A 27,430-nucleotide genomic window follows, 5' to 3' on the forward strand; every position below is an offset into this window, starting at 1 on the left:
TGGTACCAATGGACAATTTCCTACCAATGCAAATGGAAGGAATGGGAAGCCCAATATCAACAGCCCCATCCCCACCTACTCTTTACTTTTCTAAAACTTGTGCAATTGCCAACTATGTAAAATATGCCACATATAGTTTGGTGATTAGCCCTCAGTGGGTGGGGAGAGTGAGGGGTACACGCACTGAAGCTGAGCCCGAAACAGCTTCAAAGACTGCATTAAGCAGTTTTAAGTCTCTTCACAGCTGCTGTGCACAACCATATGGGCTAAATGAGTAATGTGTGTTCTCTCAAAACATTACGTTCTACACTTATGCTATGAACTGGAGGTGCACAGTATATATACAGCCTTGTCAATACACCTCCAAATGAGTGACAGCAGCCAAATCTGCACCAGATTGCACCCAGTGTGCATAATACACACCAAATCTGAGCTCCTTTGAATGGCAGAGTGAATCACTGTGGTAGGCTGTCATTTCCACAGTGATAGGAGCAATGCCAGTATGAGGTTTCTCCCCATGCTTGAAAGATAATGCCCTCTTCTGCCACCATGATTTATTGAAATTTAGGCAGAAGCACAACATTGATCAGGACAGATACACCCTAAATGGGGAAATACTTGAAATACACATATCAAGGAAGAAATACACTTTGGGGGAAGCCCCTAGTAAACTCTCTCGACTCTTTCCAACACGGTTGACAATGCAAAATATTAATGAAACTGTGGTGATGGGAAGGGCTCCCCACTTCAGCCTCCAAGTATATTATACTTTAGAATAGATTTATCCTCAGCAATCTCATTTATATAGACAGGGAATTCAGTTACAGGATGACATACTGAAAGGTCACTCAATCTGTGGCAGAGAAAACAGCCGCCTTAGATCCACATCCCAGACCAGCAATACTGGAATGGTGCCTCCACTTCGACGGAGATGAAGATGCAATAAAAGAACAACAAGCACATCTTGTATTATGGTTTAAGGTTTGCAAATAATTAGGAATGAAGTCAGCCCTTATTACCTTCTTTCTCCCAGCCAAGACAGAGTTTGTCATCCTGAAGGGAAGTTAAGGGGCAAATTTAGCTACATTTTGAAAAAGCCATTCAATTAAGCCTAACTGCCTCAAACTCGGTAAACATAAAGAGGCATCATTTATGTTTCTCTCTACACAAGCAGGCTCTCGGAGAACTGCAATACAACTCTTCACAGTGAACACTCAATTTCCATGACAATCTTGGGTAAATATGCACTGAGTGACATTTTAACCTCCTGCATTTTTTCAGACATCTCCCAACTGACAAATAAACAAAACTTAAAAAAAAGAGACCCAATTAAGCTTAAGGATGTTTTAAGAAGATTAAAAATGTAAGGAACAATGCTTCAAGTAATAAAATCTAAACTATAGTATATGTAAGCTCGAAGATGGGGAGGGAACACCATATGAGCAAACCCTTCAGGATAAAAAGGGCAGCATAATTTATTTAAATCTGCTACAGTACGTGACTAATTACATGCACTGGTGCAATGGTATTTAAGCCTCTGCTATTGAATTACTGCAACTGCTTTTGATTACTGTAATTGAAAATTCTAAGCACAACTCTCACACAGGAACAGCCATCACCTGCAGAGATCCATGCAAATATTTTGCTTTATCCTTTCAGATACTACGCCATACTGCACGACAAGGCTGCATCTTAAATAAGCAATGTGGTGCGTGCAACAATTGTTCACAGTAAGCTGAGCTGACTTCAGTCTTTAAAGGTTTCCACTGTATGGTCATAGCTGTCAACCTTCCCTTTTTTTGTAGGAAATCCCCTTATTCCAGCGCCGTTTCCCGCTGCTATCCCAGATTGTTAGATATCCCGTAGACTGTCCCCGGGACTGGTGAGGCTGCTGATCCTTTATTTTCGAGGCTGCTGATCCCTTATTTTCAAATCTGAAAGTTGACAGCTATGTGTATGGTGCAGGAATGGGGGGGGGGGACAGTGCCAGGTGAAAACTATGAGAAGGAACCACAGTTCAATGGTAGAATACATGGAGAGGAGTATCTGAAGACCAATCCTTGGCATTTCCAGTTAATGAGATCAGGCACCAAGTTATGGCGAAGATCTCGGTCTGAGATCCCAGTCAATGAAGGCAATTCTCAGCTCAATGGACTGGGCAGCTACCTATATGCCTCTGCAACGTGGCAAATGGCTTATGGAGGCAAGGTGACTTTTTTTTAAAAAAAAGTAATAAGAAATGTGATACAGTGGTGCCTCGCAAGACGAAATTAATTCGTTCCGCGAGTCTTTTCGTCTTGCGATGTTTTTCGTCTTGTGAAGCACAGTCCGTCGCAACTGCGCCTCTTCAAGTGGCTTTAGGAAAAAAGCGAACAAACTCGCAAGACGTTTTCGTCTTGCGAAGCAAGCCCATAGGGAAAATCGTCTTGCGAAGCGACGCAAAAAAACGAAAAACCCTTTCGCCTTGCGTGTTTTTTGTGTTGCGAGGCATTCGTCTAGCGAGGCACCACTGTAAGCAGTTAGTGACAGGGGTTGGAGATGGTGTCTTAACACTGGAAGAAACATTTTGCCAATACGACACACTACGCATGCACACATACTTTGGCTGGGAATTACATTGCTCCTTCAGCAGTATTACAGCCTATAATGGCAGTACTAAATCTCAAATACGTAACTGCTGGTTAGATACCAACAGGGCACGATCCTTGCCCATGTATGGTGGTATCCTCATTAAGCTGGCTTTCATCAGCCCCAACCAGCAAGATAAGGAATAATGGGTCTCCCAGTCCAAAACATCTGGGGCGCACCAGGTTGGGGGAGGGCTGACATACAGAATACTGCCATTTTCCTGCCTACTCCACCAACTGCTCCCAGCATACACACATGGTGCCAGGCTGTTAGGAGGAATGAGTAGCCTGGGCACGTATTATTTCCCATCTTCCAACTCTGCTTTCTCTCTCCACAAAATCAAGGAGTATAGGAGGGGTTCTCATATTGAAAGTGGTTAGGTAACAGTAGTGATCAGCAAGCAGAGCCATGCAGTAACTAAGAGACGGCCATGTACATAAAGTTTTTCAGCGTTTTTCTTTTGCCAAGTGCCTTCTACATTAGAAATCCCCATCACCATGAACACATTTCCTAGCTGACAACCGTTAGTAACAGGGAAATTACTGTAGCTTCTCAAGCTCCTTAGCCAGAAGCACAGCATAAGAAAAAAGGAAAAGAGTTCCCTTTACCATTATGCTATTTGAGATTGGCGGGGTGTGAAAAAGGTATGGGTAATTGTCACAAAGGAGATAAATTACACTTCTCAACAGCCCAAATCAACTAGCATTTAGGCTCTCATATACTTACCAAGACAAAATGTACAATAAAAAAAAGAATTTAACTAAACTGTGATGCAGCTTTAAACCCACGCCACTGAACAAAACCATATGATTGAAATATGATTAGAAATCAGAACACCATTTTCATTTCACAGGCAATTTGAACTATTATTATGTATTGCTCACAATACATTCAGGATACCAAGTTAAATCATTTCTTGTTCTTACTTGTCTACATCTTAAGCAATTCAGTATTGTCTGTTTTAAGTAAGCATTTCTTTGTAATAATAAAGTATTATGCATTTTTTTCTTTCACCTTTATGTTGTTTCAAATATTTACTAGGATTAAGGATTATTTCTCCTTTTCTATAATAAAAATAAAAATAGAAAAGCAAACTATGATTCTAGAACATGCCAAAAGTATTTTACTTACGAATTCATAATCACCATCCTGAGGAACTCTCCAATCGGAGGAATATCTTTCTGGTACATTCCTTCCATAGTTGTTTCTCCGATTCTCTTTTTCTTTTTGCTCAAAATAATCAAGGAAAGATGGTCTGACAGACTCCATTGTTTCATCCCTTCCTACAAATATATTTAATATACAAAATAGTATTAACCCAAAAGGAAAATGTTTAGCATTCCACTAAAATAACTATTTAGCACATTGCTTACAACAATACCTACACATGATAGAGTTGCTAATTTTAAAAAGCTTCAGAAGAGAAGAAAATGTTCAGAGCTTCTCAGTAGAGCAAGTAACAGATAAATTATCAGCACATCTCTTGAAATCTAGAAACAGGAAGATCAGGTAGATTCTAGGGAATATTACATTTCCTTTAGCCAGAGGTCCAAAACTGAGGCCTAGTCTTCCTCAACCTGTGGCTATGATGGCTGGGGCTGATGGGAGATGCAGTCAAAAACATATGGAAGACACCTGGTTGTGAAAGCCTGCCTTAGAGTGTTCTTACATAAATGTCTGTACCTCAAAACCCAGGTAATAGCATTCAACTTTTTCCGCCCTCCACCCCAATTCCACTTGAGGAGAAGACTGGGCTTTTATTTCACATGGCAGCAGGGCAGTCATTCATGCCTTTGTACCTCTTGAGACTAGACTACAATCATGCAATATGGTTCATCTTTCTTCCTGATAGGAATGGGCCATCAGGAGATTGAAATACAAGCACAGCATTGACTTTAAAGTGGTACAAAAATAGAAGGCATCAAGAATACACCCACCCACCCACTTGCATAGGCTTAACAATTTGTTGCATATAAACATATAACTTATAACAATAACATAATTATGTTAATGATACTGTCCATGTACTGAGTAGTTCACGTCACATTCAGAAGCACTCAGTAACTGTCCTGAACTTCCATCCCTGGAAAAGTCTAAACCTGATGATTTTCTGCAAACATACAACTTCAGCCATTAAAAAGCATAACAGCAATCCTATGCATACATACTTTGGGAACCAGCCCTTCTGAATGCAGCTGGACTTACACATATAGGATTACGCTGCTAAGCAGGTATGAGGAACTGTAGAGCACAGTATTTTGTATCTAAGTGACTATTCTCTCACACTGGTTTATTATGTTTTAATATTTTACTGACATCGTTCATAAGGGGTAGGCTAGAAATAAAACTTCTGCAACACTGATTGTGTATGTTATGCCAGACTATTTGCAATCTGGCAGTGGAATGGGAGGAGGGAAAGGCAAGGGAGAGCTGCCATCCACCCAATATATTTTAAGTTTGGGGTATATTAAAAATGTATAAAAATGCTTTCCTACAGCATGGCTCTCAAAAGTAGTCATTAAAAAAACCCTCAGTTGTAAAACACACAGGAATGACAGCTTACATGAAACCTCCATCTCAGACCATGACCGATACAAACGTCTGCTGGAAAAAGCAGCCAGATTTTTTACTATCTGCCAAAAGGTAAGAGTGATGGCCAGGTGGCTCTCTCTAAGTGGGAATTTAGCACAACCACTGGGAAACTCTCTACCTGGGCACCACTTAACTCATCTATAAGAAAATAACCAAAACATCTGCAGCACTCACCTCAGGAATACTGCAGGTATGCTAATCACAAATACAAATGTGTTAATGAACAAGCACATAGAATGTACATAGAATGATAAATGTAGTTTGAAGGTGCCAAAGTTTTACATTCTCAGAAAATGCACCTTCTCAATACTGCCATATTTTTCTGTTGTACCCTTATCTACCCAAGTCTCCATATAAGAGACTGGACCAGGGTTTCCCAAACTTGAGTCTCCAGCTATTTTTGGACTTCAACTCCCATCATCCCAAACTAGCAGGACCAGTGGTCAGAGAGGACTGTAGTCTAAAAACAGCTGGAGACCCAAGTTTGGGAAACACTGTACTGAACCCTGGAATTTTAGAGGCATGCTGGCAAGTTCTCAGTTCTGTGCAGAAGCAAATTGATGCACTCATTTTCCTCATGAGACATCTTCATACGTATGGAATTCACTTAAGTGACCATCAGTGTGTCTACAAAACAATTAATGAGGAGAGGACTTGAGAGGAGTCCTAGGTCCATATATGCTCCAAGCATATTTACCAAAATGACTCATGGATATTTTTCCCCAGTGTGATGAATTGCTGTATGCATTATCCCCCTACACGTACATTATGAGTTCACTCTGCAAGATCAAACAATGTACTCAAAATTGTTAAGACAAAAAGAGAGAGACCTACTTCTTTTTGAAGTTATAGCTCTTTACATACTGCAGTAAATCTTTGAACATATTAAAATGCCTAAAAAGGCAAAAACAATGATCTGTCATGACTTATGTAGAGTTAACTTCTTCCAAGCATCTTCATTATAAATGAAGAAACAGATGCTGCAATTATATTTCGGCAAGGATTCCTGACCGACTGACAGCCACCAGCACTAGCCACTGCATGGAGAAGAGCCAAAATTCAAGGGCTAAATACTAGTTTTGTATGCAGGTGGCAGGAGCTCAAATCCTGACATCTATTCTGTACATTAAGCAGACTTCGGGGATCTTAGGTGGCTGGAATGGGAAATACATTTACCCAAGAGAGACACTGCCAGTTGATATGGTACTTGGTTACATGGATCAGTGGTGGATAGCTCAGTTGGTAGAGCGTGGCGCACATTCGATCCCCCTAGGGGACAACTGCATATTCCTGCATTGCAGGAGGTTGGACTAGATGATCCTCAGGGTTCCTTCCAACTCTATGATTCTATGACCCTTACGTAAGGCAACTGCATGTTTGTCTCCTGCCCCTACTTTGATGCCTTATGGCAGGATGCAGTATATCCTCACTTCATTTTAGAGTAACAACCATGCAAGGACGCATTAGGCCATGGACCAAATATGGTTCTACAAGCTTGGCCCCATGCCGCCCCACTCCAGCCCTGAACTCTGATAATGCCTCTCTACTTGCAGTCCTTGAATGGCCTTTGCTTGAATAATGCCTATTGCTTTTCTGGATGGAAGACAGAAAGGAGTGTGGAATGGATGCAGAAAGTAGCCTAATGTACAAAACTAAAATACACATTCATTGTTTCGGCCACGTTTGCTTCTGACCCTGCCTATTACTGGTACAGAGAATGCATATATTAGGCTTTAAAAGGAGGATATTCTGTGCATAACAGAAGCAAACATAAAAGCAAATCCCCTTAACAATAAGAAATTATCACTTCATAAAACATTCCAGTCTAAGATATCAAGAGAAAGCTTTAAATATAATAATAGAAAACCAATGGTCATTCTGGGTTAAAAGAAAGTTCAAGTATAAAAATAAATGTGGAAATTTCTGAGCTATTGAAGATAAGCAATTCTACTGCCGACTGTAGTTTTCCCCTTCAACAGACCTCACTGTACACAATCAGATCAAGAAAAGCTATGCAGGAAGTCAGAACACAGAAGAGTGCAAAAATGCTAACATACCACTGGATGATTATTTGGTACATCAGAACTTTAACCACAGGGGTGTGTGCGTGTTAGCAAATGGAAATACATGTGTTATACTATACCCCTTGGAGATCTTCTCATAAAAAAGGGGTGGTGAAATCTTATGAGGTAGTTAGAGTAGAAACTTTGATTACCTGTCCTACTGTTCATAAGCAGCACCTTAGTAATTTAATGGTTACATCTTAGCTAGTAATGTTTGTTCACATGTGCCAAAGAGTTGACTGATGGCAGAAGTCATCCATCAGCAATTGGCCCAATCTATCCCAATTTGACATTTTTTCTGAATACCTTGCTGTCCAAACACAATACCATCACTGGCTGATTATTACATTATTATAAGTCAACAGTTTACAGCAAGTAACACCCCAGAAACAATTCCATGTATTAGCTGCAATGATATTAAAGTGAACAAACAAAATCCTGATGCGGTGCTGGAATTTACGGTACTCCAGAAATAAAAGACTAAATACTGCAGATGTATTTGATATTATAGGGGCCAATATTTTTAAAAAGCTTAATGTTAACAACTGAGTCTTGTGGGTTGCAGGGTGGGAAGGTGGAGAGAAGAAATTAATTCAAGGGAAGACAGAATAGTGTCTGTACATTGCACAAGATTTAAGGTGCAGCTTATATTCTTCATGACAGTGAGTTCTTATTTCTATTTTTCTGTATTTCAAGAAAGCCACTTTCCCTTAGACCCAACTCTTCCAAGTTGTATTGTGGGAGCAAACAGGGAGAGGAAAATTGTAACGTGGTATGAGTATCGGGCACTTCAAACTGCTAGTCTGACGTAGCATCACAGTGTCTCTGCTAATCTTATATTGCTACATGCAAGACCCTTGATGCTCAACTCAGAACTGCAAGCCATTCTTGCTTCTATAAGCTTCACATCTGAACTGTGCTTTCAGTTTAATACACTTAACAGAAGTTAATTTAAATGGCCAAAACATGAAGTCACTTATTCAAGGCAACCCAAATTGGAACTTTAGAGTTATTAAGCTATCAAAACACTAGACACCCACATACTCTACCTAATTGAGAATTATGCATAATTCCAGTGCCTGACTACACTTATCTTAACATATGTAGCTCCAACAAAATTCTGTCTTGGTTCTAGAAACTGCCACCTACACCAGATTACTAACGTGTGACTGCTGTTAAGAGCTGCTGATTGCATGGTTTCCCTTACATTCAATATTTTGGAACCAAGTGTGCCATGTGTGAATTATTAATATCAAATAATTAAGCTTTTCTTCCTCTTGTTTGCTGAAGCTGCTAAGAATCTAGTATTCTGTAGCTAAAAGGTAAAGGTAAAGGGAACATTAGGCCCAGTCACGGATGACTCTGGGGTTGCGGCGCTCATCTCGCTTTACTGGCCGAGGGAGCCGGTGTACAGCATCTGGGTCATGTGGCCAGCATGACTAAGCTGCTTCTGGCAAACCAGAGCAGCGCATGGAAACGCTGTTTACCTTCCTGCCGGAGCGGTACCTATTTATCTACTTGCACTGCGTGCTTTCAAACTGCTAGGTTGGCAGGAGTAGGGACCAAGCAATGGGAGCTCAACCCGTTGGGGGGATTCGAACCGCCGACCTTCTGATTGGCAAGCCCTAGGCTCTGTGGTTTAACCCTCAGCACTAATGAATAATAAATTTGGAAAACTTTTGATTTTATTGCTGGTAACCAATTAAGCTTTAAAAGTTTTAAAATGATCTGAAGAATGCAAAAGCCATTTTAAAAGGTTATACATTCTGTATTCAATGAGTTAGAATGACAACCATTTTCATCTGTTCATTTACTATATTTCTACCCTACCGAAAAGGTTTGTGATGGTGGCCCACAAATAAATTCAACCACAAATAAATTCAACCAAAAAAATAAATTCAACCAACCATTGAAGCTCCAATAAATAGAGCAATGATGCAAAGTCAAATACAGTGGTACCTCAGTTGAAGAACAGTCCTGTTTAAGAATGATTTGGTTTACAAACTCCGAAAAATAGTGTCTTGGTTTGAGAACTTTACCTCGGTCTAAGAACAGAATCCAAACGGTGGAAGGGCACCGGCAGCGGGAGGCCTCATTAGGGAAAGCGCGCCTCAGTTTAAGAACGGCTTTGGTTTAAAAACGGACTTCCAGAGCGGATTAAGTTCATAAACCGAGGTACCACTGTACTGGTTCGCTTCTGGGCACAATTTAAAGTGCTGGTTATGGCCTATAAAGCACTACACAGCTTACATGCAAGCCAACTGAAAGACAGTGCTTGACTATTAAACAAAATTGGGGAAAGGAGCTAAGAACAGAAATTGAAGAAGCAGTTTGGAACAAGCTATAGACAAAAAAACCTTCCTAAAATCAACATCATACAATGGAAACAGAATGGATGGACAATTGCTTTCCTTGAGAAACTAAGCGATGTATCCGATATGGATGTTTTTGTTGAAATATGGCACCCCTTTATAAAATGTTTAAATGACTGGCAGCCACCAATTACATATATAGATTAATGGGGAAAATTGGCACATTTGTCTTCTGTTCTGGGGGAGTAGGTGGGAGAGGAGAAATCCTTTGGAAACATAATGCGTTAGTTATCATTAAGCCAGACTGTAAGCATATGACAAACGAAAAGCTTTAAAGGGATGCTTTACTAGAACAGCATGAAAAGCAGTTAACAACTAGTTCCCGAGGGCCATAATTCAGAGGTAGAGCACTTGCTTTGCAAGCAGAATGTCCCAGGTTCAATCCTCAATACCTCCAGATAGGGCTGGGAATGTCCCCTGTCTGAATAGTCAAGTGAAGACACTATTGATCTAGGTAAACCAATGGTCTGTTTTGGTATGAGGAAGATTCCTATGCTCCTGGCTGGTAGATACATAGCTGTCAACCGTCCCTTATTTGGTGGGAAACTCCCTTATCCCAGCGCCGTGTCCCACTGCTGTCCCTTATTGATGATGTCCCTTAAATTTCCCGGGTTTCAAAGGAAGCAGCTCCTCTCCCTCCCTCCCTGCCGGCCAGGGAGGAGGGAGGCTCCAACTGTGTTGCTTGGCTACGTTGCTCACCCAATAAGGAGTCTAAGAACGACTGGGGGGTGGAACTTGCATGCCTTGTGCCGATCAAATCGACCACGTTGCCTGGGGACTCACCTTTGCTCAGCACTTCCCAGCAGAGAGGTGACGGAGGTTTTCCTTGCTGCATCCCCTTTGCCGGGTTGCTGCACTGTGGGAACCACTGCTTGAGGCTTCGTTTGGCTGCTGGCTGGGCTTTCTGCCTTTGGCTCGGAGGGGCTCAGAAGCTGAACATACCTGTGCCTGAAAAATCCCTTATTTTGGCTGCTGATCCCTTGTTTTCGAGGCTGCTGGTCTCTTATTTTCAAATCTGTAAGTTGACAGCTATGGGTAGATGTGGCTGTGCTAATAAAGGAGGATGCTTGCAGTGCAATGCTTACAGAAGATGATAGATAAGCTATCCCTTGCACAGAGCAAAATCATTACATAATCAGTACAAGGAGGCATGCCCCTACAAGGCAGCAAAGTCTCATTTATACCCAATTATTTATGTTCTCCATCAATGGAAGTGAAGCAGCAATGAAGTGCTGAATGGTTGGACAGATTAATGCTCATCTTCTTGAGTCAAATGCCTAACATCAATAGTGCTTTATACTCTAATTATTCTCAAACGGTGCAACTTTTTTCTAGGTAAGAATCTTCTTCCAAGTGAATCGTCTTAGCTCCAACATCAAATAAGGCTATTTTCTAAAATGGCTTACCTTGTTTAATGATGTACAGTACTAAGAGCCAATGCAATGACAAACAAAGACTTCTGCTATCAAACAACCTTCAGCTCTCCCTTATATAAAATACCAGGTCGATAATACTTTGCCTGTGACTGTAACCCAACTACACATTTAACGGATGTCTTCTGAGGCTCCTATATTTAATTACGCTCCGTTTCAGATCTCTGATTTTACAGGGAAAATAGAGCCATTGCTCTAAATGAAAAATGACCAGTGAAAGGTTTACCGAACTGAAGCATTTTAGCTTAAGTTTTCTACTGAAACTTTGGGTAAAATAGCAGCAAAACACCCAACATAAGGCTTCCAAGATCATATCAAGTTCACAACACATACATAGTTTTACATTCACTAGCAATCTGTTACCACTACTAAAGATGCAGTCCAGTGATAGTTAAAGCAATCTGTTTCCAAATAAAATTTGTGGTCATTCAATAAGTCAGGCTCCCATGAGTAGCTTCTGTAATGAAATGTAGAGCGAAAGTACAGATAGGGAAAAGGATGGAAAGAAGCAAAGGGTTGGGGTCCCAGAGAGAGACTTCAAAATATATCTGAGAGCCATTGGGTGTACAAGTTCTTCTGAATCCAGATGAAGTTGTTTCAGAAATTACAGCAGCAAAAGATTAAAAAGCCACCCACCTAGATTTATCTTCAGAGAGAATACAGGGCACATTACAGAGATATAGTAAATTTATCTACAGCTGAAATTATGAAATCGGAAGTGAAAGATCCACTGGTCTGTCAAACAAAACCCATCTTATCTAGAAATCAAAGTTCATGGTGCTCAAGGCTACTGCTAATGCAGAAGTATTTATTTCTATGTCAATAGTTCAGGAGGAAATGCTGCCAAGAGCCTCAGGTCCAGAATTTAGCATGGAAATTATTTTTAGCCCCTGGACCAACCGGGTGGGGGAGTTCCTCTTAGGATAATGACAGGCAGGTGTGGGGAACCTATGAGCTTTCAATAAATGTTGCTGGACTACAACTCCAGTCATCCATGGCTATTGGTCATGTTGGCTGGAGCTGAGGTTCAACAAAGTCTGCAGCTTCACAGGTTCCTCACTTGTCTTAGGATGTGCCTTTCTTTCAACCCTGAGTAAACAAAACCAGCCCCAGCTTAAACATAATTAAGAGATGTGGTTTCTAGGCGAAAGGGTATGATCTACAATCACACACATCCTTGATGCTGGATGGCAAAAGTGCTTCTACAAGGTTCAGGGGACAAGATGAAGAATCCAGTATCAATATATTCACATGGTGAAAATTTGGTCTATAGTAACTATGATTAAGCTAACTTCTTACAAAAGAATAAACATAAACCAGCCTAGCTGGTTTATGGAAAAATATGTATTTTGGGTAATGTTTCGGAACAAGTTCAATGATAATGTCTACCCCTATGCTGCTTTTAACATGCTGTAACAGTAGTTCTTTATGCTCTCTCTTTGGTTTATTCTTAATAATAATAATATGATATGCAACCAGGCTGGATTGCCAGCCCTCATCTTTTAAAAATGAGGCACAATTAATCTGTAGCATATTTTACACCCTCACAATGAAACAGAAACATTAACACAGATTTGTTCTGAATTACATTCTACTCTTCTGAAGACAGACTTTCAAAAAAGCGGGTGAACGTGGCACATGTATTATATTTAGACAGCTAGATTTGTATCCAAGATTCTTTTGAAGGCTCAGGGGAGCTTACAAAGACATCTATCTAAAATATGCCAAAATATTTTCTAAATATAGCATAGGAACCTGCTCTACACCAAGTCAGATCACTGGTCCATTCTAGGTCAACACTGTCTGAACTGACTGGCAGCAGTCAGTCAGTCTCTCTCTCTCTCTCTCTCTCTCTCTCTCTCTCTCTCTCTCTCTCTCAAATACAATAGCCTAGGGTTATCCCAATGAAATTGGTTAGCAGCAGATTCAAGACAGACAAAATTACTTCCCTGCAGATCATTAGGTGCCCCACATCTTGGTGATGGCTGTCAGATTAGAAAGGGATTAAACACAATTACAAAAAAGGGGTCTTTCTATGAGCAATAGACATAATAGCTACAGGGATCCTCCATGTTCAGAGGTAATGTGCCAATGGGTATCAGATGCTGGGGAACAATGATTGGGGGGCAGGGGTTTCTGGCTTCATGCCCCAATTGGATCCAGCTGGCCACCGTAGGGAACAGGATGCTGAACAAGATAAAGTAGATATTTGATATAATCTAAAAGGCTTACTGATAAAGGCCCAAAAATCCAATATAACCCAGATCTTAACTCTGCTCCCTATAGCACACTAAAATCCATTGATTGATAACAATTATGTTTTTGCTTGGTACCCAACAGGTTGCAGTGTTGGTGCTTCTGTGGAGGGCAATTCATGACTGCCTAGAATTACCTCTCCCTTAAAGAGGCTGTTCGTACTTTGATGGAAAAAGTACATAAGAGATAAGCCTCAGCAGATGATTTCACAAAATGGCCAGGCTGATTTGGGAGGAGGCATTCCTTCAGGTATGGGGTGCTATTGGCTTTCTGAATTGTAGCTCTAGGATACTCCTATTCATGCAGGCAGAAATAAAAAGGTTTCCAAGAGCGCTTCTGCATCATTTTATCAGAACATAAAAGGCCAATCCAATCTCTTGACTACCCAACAGATCAGACATGCCGAATTCCCTACTGTGAGCAGATGCCACAGTATGCCAACAAATGATGCAATGTTGCTGCAGGAAAATCCTTGCCACAGTACACTGAAGTATGAAGTGGAGCAATAGGACACAGGGGAATCATTTTTGAATGCAGAATGCAAAAACATACACTCCAGTGTTTCACACAGCATTCCAAGGGAAAAAAATGTTGCAGAAAATTCTGCTCTATGGTACTTGAATATTTTTTTTTAAAAAAAATATTGTTAAGATCCAGCCAATTCCTTCCTACCAGTTGTTAACGCCAGCCATGAAATACGAACCACTTTGATGATATTAATGACCTCAATTCCATTGCATTTAAAATACCATTTAGTTATACTGATTATTAAAAACTATTTCCCCAAAAGACTGTTACACAAGGCTGATGAATTTTTACAGCTAAATCAATTTAACTGAATGTGAAAGGAACATTACTGTAGGAGTGATAAGGTGAAAAACAGAGCACTTGAAGCAATTTAGTGGGGCATAGCACATACAGACTCCGCAGACTGAATATGGCACAGGTCACCTTGCCAAGAAACAATTATACCAAGAAAAATTAATACGGCAAAGGTAAGAAGCTGTGCGAGGCTCGAGTACGAGCCCAAAGCTGTTTTAAAGCAATTTTAATAAGGAACGTTCACCAGACTGTTTTGTTGGAGCAGTTGTGATGGAAAGGGCTACAACCAACTCAGTGGCAAAGCACACTTTACACACAAGAGGTTCAGGTTTCCACTCAAAGCATTTCCAGCTTAAAGAATTCACAGCAATGTTTCTCAAAGAAGACGGTGCCCTCTTTAACTCGCTTTGTTAAACCATTCCCTTTGCACACCAGAGCAGTAACATCTCTGCTTCTCTGCACATAATCACAGGTGCCCCTACAACTCCCATCTGTTACTCCCTCAGTTCCATATTTCCCTAGCCTACCGGTCCCTCTGCACTCTGTGTGGGTCGATGAATGGGCTCTTTGTCTCCCATTCTTACTACTACTCCTTGCTGGGGTAGTAACAGCTCACAAGGCTTTTATTCTCCCAGCATTTCACATACTGAGGGAGACTCAGGTGTGCACAGGCATGCATTGTAATAATAATTACAATAATAATTGTACAATAATTACAATAATTGTAGTTCTAACAGCCTGTGTAAATGGAGCCAGCTCCACTCTGCGCCTCTGAATCCAGGAAGAATGTAATGTCTGCATTACAGCAGACATAGTGACACAGGTATTCTTACCACTTCTGATTGGCTTTGATGGACCTTGCATGAGTCCTGAAAAAACAGAGCTGACGTCACTTCTGGGTTCGGCACTGTGCGCGTACAAGCGATTGTGCACATATCTGTCATGCCTAAAAGAGGGGTCGCCTATACAAGAAAACTTAAGAAAGAAACCCTAAAGAGGCATGGAAGACTGACTGCCTGACTCAAGGGCAGATTTTGCCTATCCTAGAAGATAGCACCTCTGGTGCACCAGCCAGAACCCTGAACAAGATCTACCTGCATGGCAATGTTTTTGTTTCTGCAGGTTCCATTCCTTCCTGCATGTTTGGTAAAGCTGGGCAATGACTTGTAACATCTCCACTTGGTGTTGTTTTAAAGCGACAGGAGGCAGACTACAAAATATCAAGCGACAACATCATTTCATATAGGCTAGCTAGGTGAACCCATGTACAGTGACTGTATGGTGAACATTTACCTGCCTGTTGAATTTCTTAGAGCCAATCCACACACTACATGGCAGCTAATCCAGGTTAGCCAACAAGTGGGTGCTCAACAGGAACCCACAGAAGTTACCTGATGGGTGGCTGTAGGATACACCCATTTCCAGAGGAGTCCAATTCACACATTTTTTATGGGCACTCTCAGATGTGTAAAGTGGCCCTCATGAGAAGATACTGTACTGTAATAATAATAATAATAATAATAATAATAATAATAATATATTATATTTATACCCTGCCCATCTGGCTGGGTTTCCCCAGCCACTGGCTGGCTTCCAACAAAACATTAAAAAACAATAATTCATCAAATATTAAAAACTTCCCTAAACAGATGTCTTCTAAAAGTCAGATAGTTGTTTATTTCTTTGACATCTGATGGGAAGGCGTTCCACAGGGCAGGCGCCACTGCTGAGAAAGCCCTCTGCCTGGTTCCCTGTAACTTTGCTTCTCACAATGAGGCAACCGCCAGAAGGCCCTCGGCGCTGGACCTCAGTGTCTTTAATATCTGTCTTTAATATTCCTTATCAACATTGCTAAGGGAGAAAACAAGTGTTCAGGTGAAAGAAGAACACCCTACCTTTTCGCAACTCAAGTTTTCCATTAAAAGCTGTGAAAGAGCACCCTCTTTTGGTTAAATGTTGTCAATGTCGTGCACTTTAGCAATATGTTCCATCAAGAACATTTTTTCATAGGTTGCTTTTCTTTTTGCAAAGTTTTCAATCTCAGGTATTAAACACAAACTTAAAACTGCTGCAGTAAAATTCACAACCCAGTACAATTGGCTCACATGCAGCTTAAAACAGCAAATCAGACTAAGAGGCAGCATTTTAATCGCCATACTACACCCCACACCAACCTACCTGCAGCATTTAGAAGTGAGATAGGATAGACATCCTATATGTCTAGGGTCACCAAAACGGCATTCATGGACGTAATGGGTGTCCCTGAGGCTTCCCCTGGCACCCATGAAGCCCCTGAGCTTCCCCGCAACACTTAACTGCCCCCTTTGCTCTGTAGTATGTACTTTAAATGTTCAGATTCAGGTAGGTACCCGTGTTGGTCTGACGCAGTCAAAATAAAAAAATTAAAAATAGTCCAGTAGCACCTTAGAGACCAACTAAGTTTGTTCTAGGTATAAGGTTTTGTGTGCATGCACACTTCTTCAGATACAGTGGTACCTTGGGTTAAGAACTTAATTCGTTCTGGAGGTCTGTTCTTAACCTGAAACTGTTCTTAACCTGAAGCACCACTTTAGCTAATGGGGCCTCCTGCTGCAGCTGCGCCACCTGTACACTGAAACAGAAGTCACCAGACTCTTATATAGTGGGAGGGTGGGGTGGGATGTTTCTGAGAATGCTTGGTTTTGGCAAACATTATATAAAATAAGACTGTGTGAAAGAAATGATCGGATCACAAAGTACTAGAATGGACTAATGGCAAGCAGGGGAAAGGGAAATACATTTTAAATGTACCCTTATGCTTAAAAATAAATCCTGCAATTAGGTAGGCTAGAACCTTTCTTATCTGCTTTGGGGGGGGGGTTTGCTTACTTGCTTAACTTTGCTGGGCATTTGTGAAGGAGGAACATTAAAAACACAGTACCAGCCATTTGAAGCCTAAAGTAGCGAAGAGCGATCTAGCACCTCATGTGTGGTCTAAGCTTAAGTATAGGTTATAAAACAGCATGCTTTATTTATTAATATTGTTAGTATAAAGCTATTTAAGAAACACAAGTTGGCGGTATCAACTGCCCCGCTTTGCTCCACAGCCCCAGCATAACTGCACTTATCTGTGTGCTTTAACATAAGTTTTAGAGACTACAGCTAAATGGAAACATCTGCTTTCTACTTCCAGGACCTGACTACCACAGAAGGTAGAGAGACACTGCAATGTATACTGCATGTACACAATAAAATGGTTTTTGCAAAACACTGTTCAGTTGAATAACCTCTTGGTCCCTTCCAACTGTACAATTCTATGAAAGTTTCATTTCTCATGTTATGCTCCCTCCAGTGGTGGAAAGGAGCATTTTCCAGGAGAATGAAGAACCACAATGAGACAAAAATAGACAGCTGAACTTTCATTTTCTATAACCTACACCTGGATGTAGACCATGCTGTAATATCCCAGCCTAACAATGAAGCAGACTCAGCCCAAATTCAAAGAACACAAATGAAAAATACATTTTTTAAACATTATTTTCTTAGATTCATAGAGGTCAGTTTTCACTGGTCACATCAATAGTAAGCAGGTATCACAGCTAGCTTGCTTTATGTTACAAACAAGTCAAACTTGTTTTTGATTGAAAGAACAATCCATGATTATAAGGATGCCATGCCAAAGTAGCAATTACTAGTAATTCAGGTATATGAGTGAATACAATCTAGGAAAACCAACAGTATGTCAGAACAGCAGCTGCCTGCATTCTCGTTATTACTCTAACATGCAACCAACTGGCATATCATAATCACAAACGCCTGTATGGCCCATATAGATTCAACAATCATTCCAGCTAGCTGCACAGGGGGCAAGAGGACCATCCTCTGAATTCCATCAAACACCAGGCACTTGCTGATTAGCTAGGCCACATAGACATTATATCCAAAGCAATTTGTGTTCTTGCATCGTTTCATGCGACTGATTCTATTAATGCAAAACACTTCCCTTTTCCATTTACAGGAAGAGGCTTCTTCTTAGGACATAGCTGAACAAAGTTCATTTTCTCTTTTCCATCCTGTCTAGCCTCCTGCCACTCACAATGCACCAGAACAGTGGATCACAATTTAAGCTTTTTATCCTGCATGGAAGAATATTTATCACCTGAGATTTAAGACATGGTTAGGCAACCCAAGGGCTTGGACACGTCACTTTCCCCTCTAACGTCACATCACAAATGGCTTTGCAAAGTCCCTTTAGTTTCAATAGAACATTTCCCCCCTGTGGCAAATGTAATGGGCAAGCTCCCTGCTTTTCAACTCTGAGAAGAGTTTGCCAAGCAGTTTCCCCAAGAATTAGGAAATTGTTTCCAAGAAAGTTAGTCTCCAGGAAATACTGGGGTTAAATTCCCCCATGCCTAGGGTAGCCTAGGCAGCCAGTCAAGAATCCAGACTCCAGTGTCAGTCAAGCAAGATGGCCCCACCATGGAAGTGGGCAAATGGTGTGCCAACATTTGAACCGTGCACCTATTTCTACTAGTACACAAATCATGATCTCATCCATATTTGGGAAAGCTTCTGACTTCTGCTGCTTAAGCACATGTCATGACTTCAAGGTTTTCAGCCTTCCCTCTCCCTCCTTCTACCAGTTTCTTGAGATAAGCACTTCGAGATAAGCACCTGGACCTATGTCATTCCACAAGAACGTTTATGGCTTCTCTGCTCAGTCCTTCACCTACGTTCTATTTACATTCCATTTCTCATTAACATCAGCTCAGAAACCCTATGATGCTCCCAAAGAGGGTCGTCAGGAGCACAATAGGGTCTGAACACTCCTCTTACAAACTCCCTTCCCCAAGTGTATCTGAAGGAACTTCTTGAAACCTTGAATGGTGCCATGTTCCAGAGACTGCCCCACACTTTGCCACTGCCTTGTAAATTCTGGAGGAAGAGTGTGTGTGCCATCAACAACAACCCCCAATATGAGTAAAATCTAAATGTGAAAGAGCCTGAACTCAGCTAAAGGTTTCCAAACTGAGAAAAATTCTCCAAAACACCCATTCAAAAATTTGTTCCCTGTCACTGCCGGCATGAGAAGGGTATCACATTGGCTGTCCCTGCTTTAAAGCTTAAAAGACTGCACTTTATTATAATGAAAAATGGACTTACTCTTCATTGTACCCTCATCTTCTTCATCTTCAGCATTTATGACCATTGTTCCCAGTTGTGACTCTAACGTGTCATTGTATTCTATCATGGTGTTGATGCCATCACTCATTCCACAAGCAGCTCTGATTGTACCAGTCTCTTGTCCCTGTGCCCGCACCATGGTCCTAGCATCAGTTTCATCTTCTTCCTGAACAGAGATGCAAGAGATATAATTTTGAATCAGATTAAGCAAGGTATCAGTATTTCTCCCAAGGCAATGCAATTAGAATTGAATGGAGTGTGTAATGTTAGTTTACATATCTGATTCTAGTTCGTTATCAGTTAGTAACTGTTTCATTTCAATGGACAGCAAATATTGGACAGACAGCTTTGAAGATCGAAATCTGCTATTTAGTCAAGTTATACATTACCAGCAACAACAGAGGAATGTTAAAAAGCTTTGCAAAAAAAAGTTAACTGCATAAATTTTAGAAGTTGAAGTAAAATTATTAGTGCAAACAAATGTTACGTAGTTTAGCAACAGATCGTAATGCTGAGATTCCACTTTCCTGTAACAAATATTTTAAGTTTCCCTTCAAAATACTGATTATGATAGAGGATAGCATTTTGGCAGAGGAAGCACCACACAAAACTGTGAAATTACTTGATGAAGTCCTGAACTTATGCAATCCTTCCACAAAGTGGGCTTGTATGTTGTGTCAGGCTCCTTGGAGGAAGGACAGGGTCAAAGTGTTAATAATAATGCAAAATATTACGCTTGTTTTTGTTCAAAACTGTCTCTTAACTTTGAAGTCGGGGATTCTAAACAGATGCATGTTTTTAATTTGCCAACACGTTTCATCTAGAACAGTGGCTCCCAAACATCCAGGAAAAAAGACTTTGGCAATCCAACCCAGCATTGAACCCAGTGTGTTTTGACTACAAGTGATTTTGGCTTTAGGCGCGATCCCCAGAATGTAGCCCCCACATAATTTGAGGTCTAACTGTACTTCACTACACTTTTGGCTGTATATAACTACCTTGTTGGCTGTTTTCTACTTCCTTTGTTTTTAGAGTCTTGCTGTTTTTTCTATATTGCAAGAAGATTGCATTTTATTGTTGCGAACCACCTTAGGGACGCCAAAAGGGGATGCATAAACTACTTCCGTAATAAAAATATAGTCTAATGTGAAGTGAACAAGCCCGAATAAGCTACAGCAAGCTGCTTGTTCCTCACTTTCCTCTCTTCCTCCTCCATAGCCAAGAGAGAAATTCAGAAGGTCTCTCCTCTGCTTTTGCAGAACATGCATTTCCAGTTTATGCATTTTTATAGAGCTATATCCCAAAGTATCTGGAAACCACCAGATAAAGGGTGGCTTATTTGGAAAATGTGTTTACTGGTTTTCTGCTGATGCATACTGATATCCGTTTGAAAAAGCTGTTTATTCCTCTGGTCACATCTGGTCCCAACTCTGACCCACTTGGGCAATTTAAGGTCATTTCTGTAGCTCTCCAGAATCTTAGGCAGAAGGGCTTTCCCAGCCCTGCCATCCAGGATCCATACATTTCAAGGATAGAAAATGTCCCACATACCAAATGTGACCCAGAAGGTTTCCCCCATTTGGCCCATGAGGCAATTTCCCCCAAACCACACCCACCTGCCCCACTCCAAGTGTCATGTGTGATGTCAGGCATGGGGTTGGTAAAGTTGTGACTGGATCAGCTGATCGTGCAGCTGAACTCTGACAGGCAGGAGAGGCAACCAGCCTGTCAATCACCTGACCTCTCTGACATCAGATGACAGACCTGACCCTGCCCACCTGCCAGAGTTGAGCCCCAACTCTGCTACACTTGAACATAACAGGTATTGAACCTGTGACCCTTCTGCATGCACGACATGTACTCTGCTATTGATGTAGAGCCTTTCCTTTCCATTTAAGCAAGAAGATTTCAAGTCGACTTGCTTGCTCACTATATTTCACCAGCTGCGGTTGGTTCTAAGGCCACTGACCTACTGAGGGACTTGGGCGTAATTTTTTCAGAAAGCAGACTTTAAAAAACTGACACAGAAATTATGAACTGCCAACACAGCTAATAGAGGGGTACAGAGCAATGCTACTACAGGAAGGACAATGGTTAAGTAGTTTTAGCACTCACTGAATTTTCTTCATCATCATGATACATCTCACGCTGTTGAGCTTCCTGAATTTTCAGTTTAATATCCATTGCTTCATTAATCAGGTCTCGTAGGATGAAAACTCCTTTGGCATTTTTTACAAACGGATGCTAAAGAAGACACATTAAGAACGATGAACTTTGAACAACATGTAGCAGCAAAAGATCTTAACCCTGAGCTATGTTAATCCCTTTAATTCTGTTGATTTTGTAATGCAAGTTTATTCAAGCATGGCAGCCCTGCCCAAACAATGCAATCTACAAGGCAAATGCATTTCTACTATGTTATGTGTAAATACTTCAATAGCTTAGGACACAAAAAGGACTACTAATGCCAAATGATCTGCCTAATTTTGCAAATGGGTGGAAAGTAATAATTAATATGAAAGTATGCATGTTAGTTCTGATCTATACACTTTTTTAATCAGTGACAGCACCTATTGTTCAGACAACTAATAGAAGATTCCACAAAGTCTCCCCTGACTACGGAAATAGGAATTTTCTGAAGGTTCATTTGGGAGCAAGCCTCAATGAACTGAGTTGCTTCTGAGTAAATATGCATAGGACCTGATATTTACAAAGCAGCTGCACAATCACCAAGCACAGAGGTATAAGGAATCAAATATAATCCACTCCCCTGCCCAAGAAACAGTATCCTATACCCAAAGCATTCCTGATCAGTGTTCACTTTGCCTACTGATAACCCCCACCAGGCAGCAACGTACTTTATTCTTTAAGCACTACAATCCAACTCTACTATCTAAAACTTAGAAGCATAAGGTGATCAGCAACAAAACTGCTACAATGGAGGGGGGACGGGGGACAGACAGGAAAACTACCTGTCTATTTCTCCAACAGACAAAGAGGGGAAAACTTTTAATTTTATTTATTGCTTTACATTCCAACAGATACTGACCTGAAGCAGCTGCGTGGCAGTGGCTCTTTTTTCTGGACACTTCACAAGACACTGCTTTACAAAGTCTGTGAATTCGTCTGACCAGAGTTCCGGCTTCCGGAATGTTGGAGGTGGATTTGTTGGAATCATGAAAATTGCCTGCAAATAAAGTATATATATTTTTCTACCTGCTGTTTGATTTATACTTTAAAATAAAAATAAAAATAAGGTAAACAATGACCACACTGAGAAAGATCTTGCAAGGGTCTGAAGGACCAAAGCTCTTGACAGTGTTGCGCAGGGGATGGCTAATGATGACCCCAAGACAGAAACTGGAACCCTGAGAAGTGCCCGCCTCCATCATAATTCTCTACCTCAGAGGGTCCACCAGTTTCTTATGTGCTGCTTTTTATATTCAGAGGATAAGAGCATATCTTTCAAGCCTACTAACTGCAATTGTATTCAAACTGCAGTCTGCATAAGCTGGGTTCAGAATCAAAATGCTGCTGTTCTCGTGGAACAACCAGACTACATACAGCCTTTGGCAGCTTTCCTTGCAGTACCCTAAACCCCAGGAAGCCCTGCCCACTTTCCTCAACTGCTCAGCCGATTAGCCATCAGTTGGGTGGCAAGGAAAAGACTTATCAGCTTAGCGACTTTGGTTGTATTAGGATGGGGGCAGTTAAAAGCCTCCATTCTCCGGCAATCCCAGTGTATAAAAGATCAATGTACCCATGCTGTCTCAGAAGGCATGAAGTGTGTGCGAGTGTCTCTATGTGAAGCTTACTGAACACTGTTGTATAGAGCTGCAGTGGGAAGGAGGGATCAGCTGAAATCAAGCAGAAGATCTTGCATTGGTGGAACTCCACTCTTGCAAGGTTCTTCCATCCAATTTCAGGCAACCCCCTCACCCCCCAACTGCAGGCTCCTGTATGACAAAACCTGCAATGTTCAGAAGTTCCTCCCAGACTCCAAGGAGAGGCTTTTTCGGGGAGGGGGGGATTTGAAGGAAAGACAGGTTTGTGCAAGCTGGCATCTGCTTAGGCAATCTGTTGATACAAGATCACTATACTATCCTTTCCTTTGGAGTGTTTCCCTTCACCCATTGTGAAACTGATGTTAAGAGAACAGGCTAGTTTGGTGCTATACGGTCAAACAATTGGTGTGTTGAGACAACCTTCTCTACAGATTAAAATAATGTGTGACATGGTTACAGGGCCACATGGGCTAGGCCCTCCCCCACTGATGTTCACATCCTCCATGTAGGGCCCCTCACAAGACCTGTTGAATGCAAAAGCAGCAATGTGCAACCCTGCTGCTCCACCCCCTCAACACATGACAGGGCACCCATAAGATCATGCAATGGCGTATTTAAGAATCTGGATTCTCACATGTCCATTGAATTAAAATGGGACTTGTGGGTAGACATGGTTGAGATTGCACAGTTAAGTCCGGTTACCCAACGCTTACCCTCATCGGGTGAATATCAGCATATGGTGGTTTTCCTTCCGCCATTTCAATGGCAGTAATGCCCAGAGACCAGATATCTGCTAGACAATTGTATCCGATTTCTTGAATCACTTCAGGTGCCATCCAAAAAGGAGTTCCTATCACAGTGTTCCTTTTTGCCATGGTGTCCTAACAAAGGAAATGAAACCCAATCATAAAATGAAGTGCAACAATTAAAAAAAACCCCAACTTAATGAAACAGCCTTTACTAATCTGGTGCCCTTCAGACCTTTTGTATTACAACTCCCATCAGTCTGTGTTGGCTGAGGCTGAGGGGAGTTTGTAGTCCAATATCTGGCGGGCATCAGATTGGAAACAACTATCTGAGAGGTTATCCAGAGCACATGCTCTTCATATCTAAAATGTGTTAGAACAGTAAAAATCGAAATCTAATCCCCAACATAGCTAAGCCAACAGAAACCGATTACGTTTCATGAAAAAGAAATAGACATTACTTCTACATTACAAAATATAAGTTTCACCATGGCTACACCATATTAGCTGATGGCCCCCATGCAAGTCCCTCTGGATCACAGAGCAAAACATGCAGACTGAAGGAGGACCAGCATCTTGCGAGGGCTGAATAAGTCACAGCATCTGTGTAAACAATAGTAGCAGCAGCTTCAAAACAGACCATTCAAGTAGTAGCTCAGCCTATTCCTCCCAAGGCATATGTGGTGGGGGCTGCCAGCTAACGTGCACCAGCTCCAAGAAACGAGATACTGAAACACAGGTGGTAAAACATGTATAGACAACTTTTATTACTCACTGTGAGTTGGCCTGCTACCCCAAAATCCGCAAGTTTAGCATGCCCTTCTGTATTGAGTAGTATATTGCCAGCTTTGATGTCACGGTGTATTTTCCTCATGAAATGGAGGTATTCCAGCCCTTTGAGTGTTGATTGTATTATTGTAGCGATTTCATCTTCCATCAACTGAAGGAAGAAATGAATTACATTAACCGATACCAGCAACTAACTGTTGCTAAGAGAGGCTGCCAGTGTCCATTATAAATATACAAATGTCCCACCCACCTTACTACTCCAACTATTATTTATGCAAAGTAATTGGGACTCAATGAGAGAACTGGTATCTAAAACTTGTCCCTTTCCTTGTCAAACTGACTGATAATAAATATACAATAATTATCATTCATATATATATATATATATATAGATAGATATAGACACACACACACACACACACACACACACACACACACACCAAACTGCATTTTGTAGGCCCCTATTGACACTCCCAGTTTCGCTGTACACTTATGATGATCTCATCAAAACTCCATCACCCTAAATTATTGTTTGCTATACAAAATGGACAGTGAGAAAGTGGGATTTGGGAGTCTGACAACACCTGGAGGATCACAGGTTCTTCTTTCCTGCTCTAAAGTAACTAAGAACTGTAGACTGCTCTGCCTCCTTTCTTTTAGCAAATGTTTTGTGCCACTAGGGAAATAGTAATTCTGTAATGATTTGTTTGGATGTTGTATGTGATGCCAATAAAAGGTTTGGTTGATGAACTAAGAACTGACATATCCTGCTGCCTCCTAATACAATCAAGAGCCACCATGCATACACACAGCCAAATAAAACTGCAAAGGCAACGCTTTCTTGAGAAGGTGTATACACCATGGGGGCATGAAAGAGGCAGTAGAGAGGCCATGGACTCAGGCTGCTGTTACCATCTCAATAGCAACAAGAAGGAATACACTCTGTACTTTAACATCTTAAGTCACTCAAAGAAAACATCAAGCTAATTACCAAAAGGATTTAAATACAATGCTATTTACTTAATTAATTTCATTTCATATATCGAGAGCATTCCTGATGCACCTCATCCCAAAGCGATTTACAACACAGCAAGAACTATACACAACACAAATGTGTATATAAAAACAGCTAAATCATTTGTGCACGCACACACCCCCAACCATCACCATATATAAAATCAATTCAAATCCAGCAGATACCAGCTGAGATAAAAAACCTCTACTTAGAAAGCTTGCTAAAAGAGGAACATCCTGAATAGGCACCAAAAGTGTAACAGAAAAAATGCCAAGTTCAACACTAGACATTAAATGTCCTATTAGCACTTGATGCTTTTGTCAGCAGGACATCACACATTTATGAAGATGCTGAAGGAACACCTACCGTTTTATTTCGCAGTCGAATAATATCAGACACAGATCCAGCACCGCAATATTCCATGACAATCCAGAGGTCCGTGTTCTTAAAATAGCTGCCATAGTATTTGACTACATGAGGACTAATAAAAATTAAGATGTGTCACTGAAGTACACATTTTGCATTTACAAAAATGAAAATCAGACTTAGTACAATATTGTGGGGTCCTATTAAAAGCACAAACTTGGACAAAGGAAATCCCCTTCCATAGCTCTGCTATTTCATTCATCTGCCGGAAGTGTGCATAGTGATATTTCACTGGATAGAGTGAAAGAGCTTGATTTATTTGGTCTGCAGTGGGTGCCCAATAGCTTAATGGGCAATACTCTACTAAAAGGAAATAAAACCATGCAAGAAGAGCTATATCCTTTGAAGCAGTACCCAACATTGCCAGAGCTAAGGATTATATGAGAGACGTTACCATAGTAATGGTAACAGCCATTAGTTAGGATAACAGCCAAACTCTGCAATGTTCTACTGTACCAGCATGAAATGTAAGGAAATCCCTATGGCATCAAGCCACTGGCCTATCTAGTCCAGCATCCTATTCTCTCAGCAACCAACCAGATATGTATGAGAAGCTCACAAGCAGAAACTGAGTGAAATAGCAATCTTCCCACTTCTGAGTCCCAGAAACTGGTTTTCAGAACCATATGTCTCTTATAGTGGAGTGACATTTTACTTAATATGCAGCACATTTTATCATTTATATTCGTATTACTTTCTATATAGCACATACTACTTTATAGTCATATGGCACATTTCAAGAGCACGCTCCATATATTCTCAGTAATCCTTAAAAATGACCCTAGAGGCACTGACGTGAGGGTGGAGCTTTTCAATAGCAAAGAATCAGTATGATAATAGTTTTCAGGGCCATTAGTTTTAAATTTAATGCAAGAGGCATCTGCTCTTGAGCTGTCATGTCTTAAAAATACAAGTATTTCAATAGAAACATTTTCCAAGTAAAGCTTTTGATAGATTTATTTAAACCACATTAAGGCTGCACTGCACTCCTCTTTTCTCACTCTACCATGTAAAATGTATTTCCTGCATACTGCTTTTGCTGGAAGTCTGGGGGCACTCATGATAGATGGGAGGGACTCTCACCACTGGTGAGTGAAAATATGGACCAGTGGCACTTACCTATCACATTGTTGCATTATGGATATCTCTTTAATGATCTCCTGCAAGTCAGATTCAACAGGAACTTGCTTAATTGCAACAACCTGGCCCGTTTCTTTATGGATAGCTTTGAAAACGCTGCCATAGGACCTGTAACAAGAAATACAGGCTTTGAACACCGTAAGAGGTGATACAGAAAGGAAAAACACTGAATCGTAGGCTAAAGTGCCCCCCACACTCAA

General features: G+C 41.0%; 1 protein-coding gene across 2 annotated transcripts in view; it reads right to left on the reverse strand.

The window, feature by feature from the left end:
* The window catches only part of STK4 (serine/threonine kinase 4), a 61,636-nt gene that overhangs the window by 25,623 nt on the left and 8,583 nt on the right, over positions 1-27,430 (reverse strand). For both annotated transcript variants that reach the window (XM_053394108.1, XM_053394106.1), the window contains exons 3-10: positions 27,210-27,338; positions 26,031-26,145; positions 24,636-24,800; positions 23,828-23,995; positions 22,379-22,516; positions 21,445-21,573; positions 19,309-19,495; positions 3,760-3,911 (exon numbers count right to left, since the gene is read on the reverse strand). In XM_053394108.1, the coding sequence (XP_053250083.1) occupies positions 3,760-3,911; positions 19,309-19,495; positions 21,445-21,573; positions 22,379-22,516; positions 23,828-23,995; positions 24,636-24,800; positions 26,031-26,145; positions 27,210-27,338 (1,183 nt within the window). The remainder of the gene's footprint in view (positions 1-3,759; positions 3,912-19,308; positions 19,496-21,444; positions 21,574-22,378; positions 22,517-23,827; positions 23,996-24,635; positions 24,801-26,030; positions 26,146-27,209; positions 27,339-27,430) is intronic.

The sequence above is a fragment of the Podarcis raffonei genome, chromosome 6, assembly GCF_027172205.1.
Source record: "Podarcis raffonei isolate rPodRaf1 chromosome 6, rPodRaf1.pri, whole genome shotgun sequence".
NCBI classification, from domain to species: domain Eukaryota; kingdom Metazoa; phylum Chordata; class Lepidosauria; order Squamata; family Lacertidae; genus Podarcis; species Podarcis raffonei.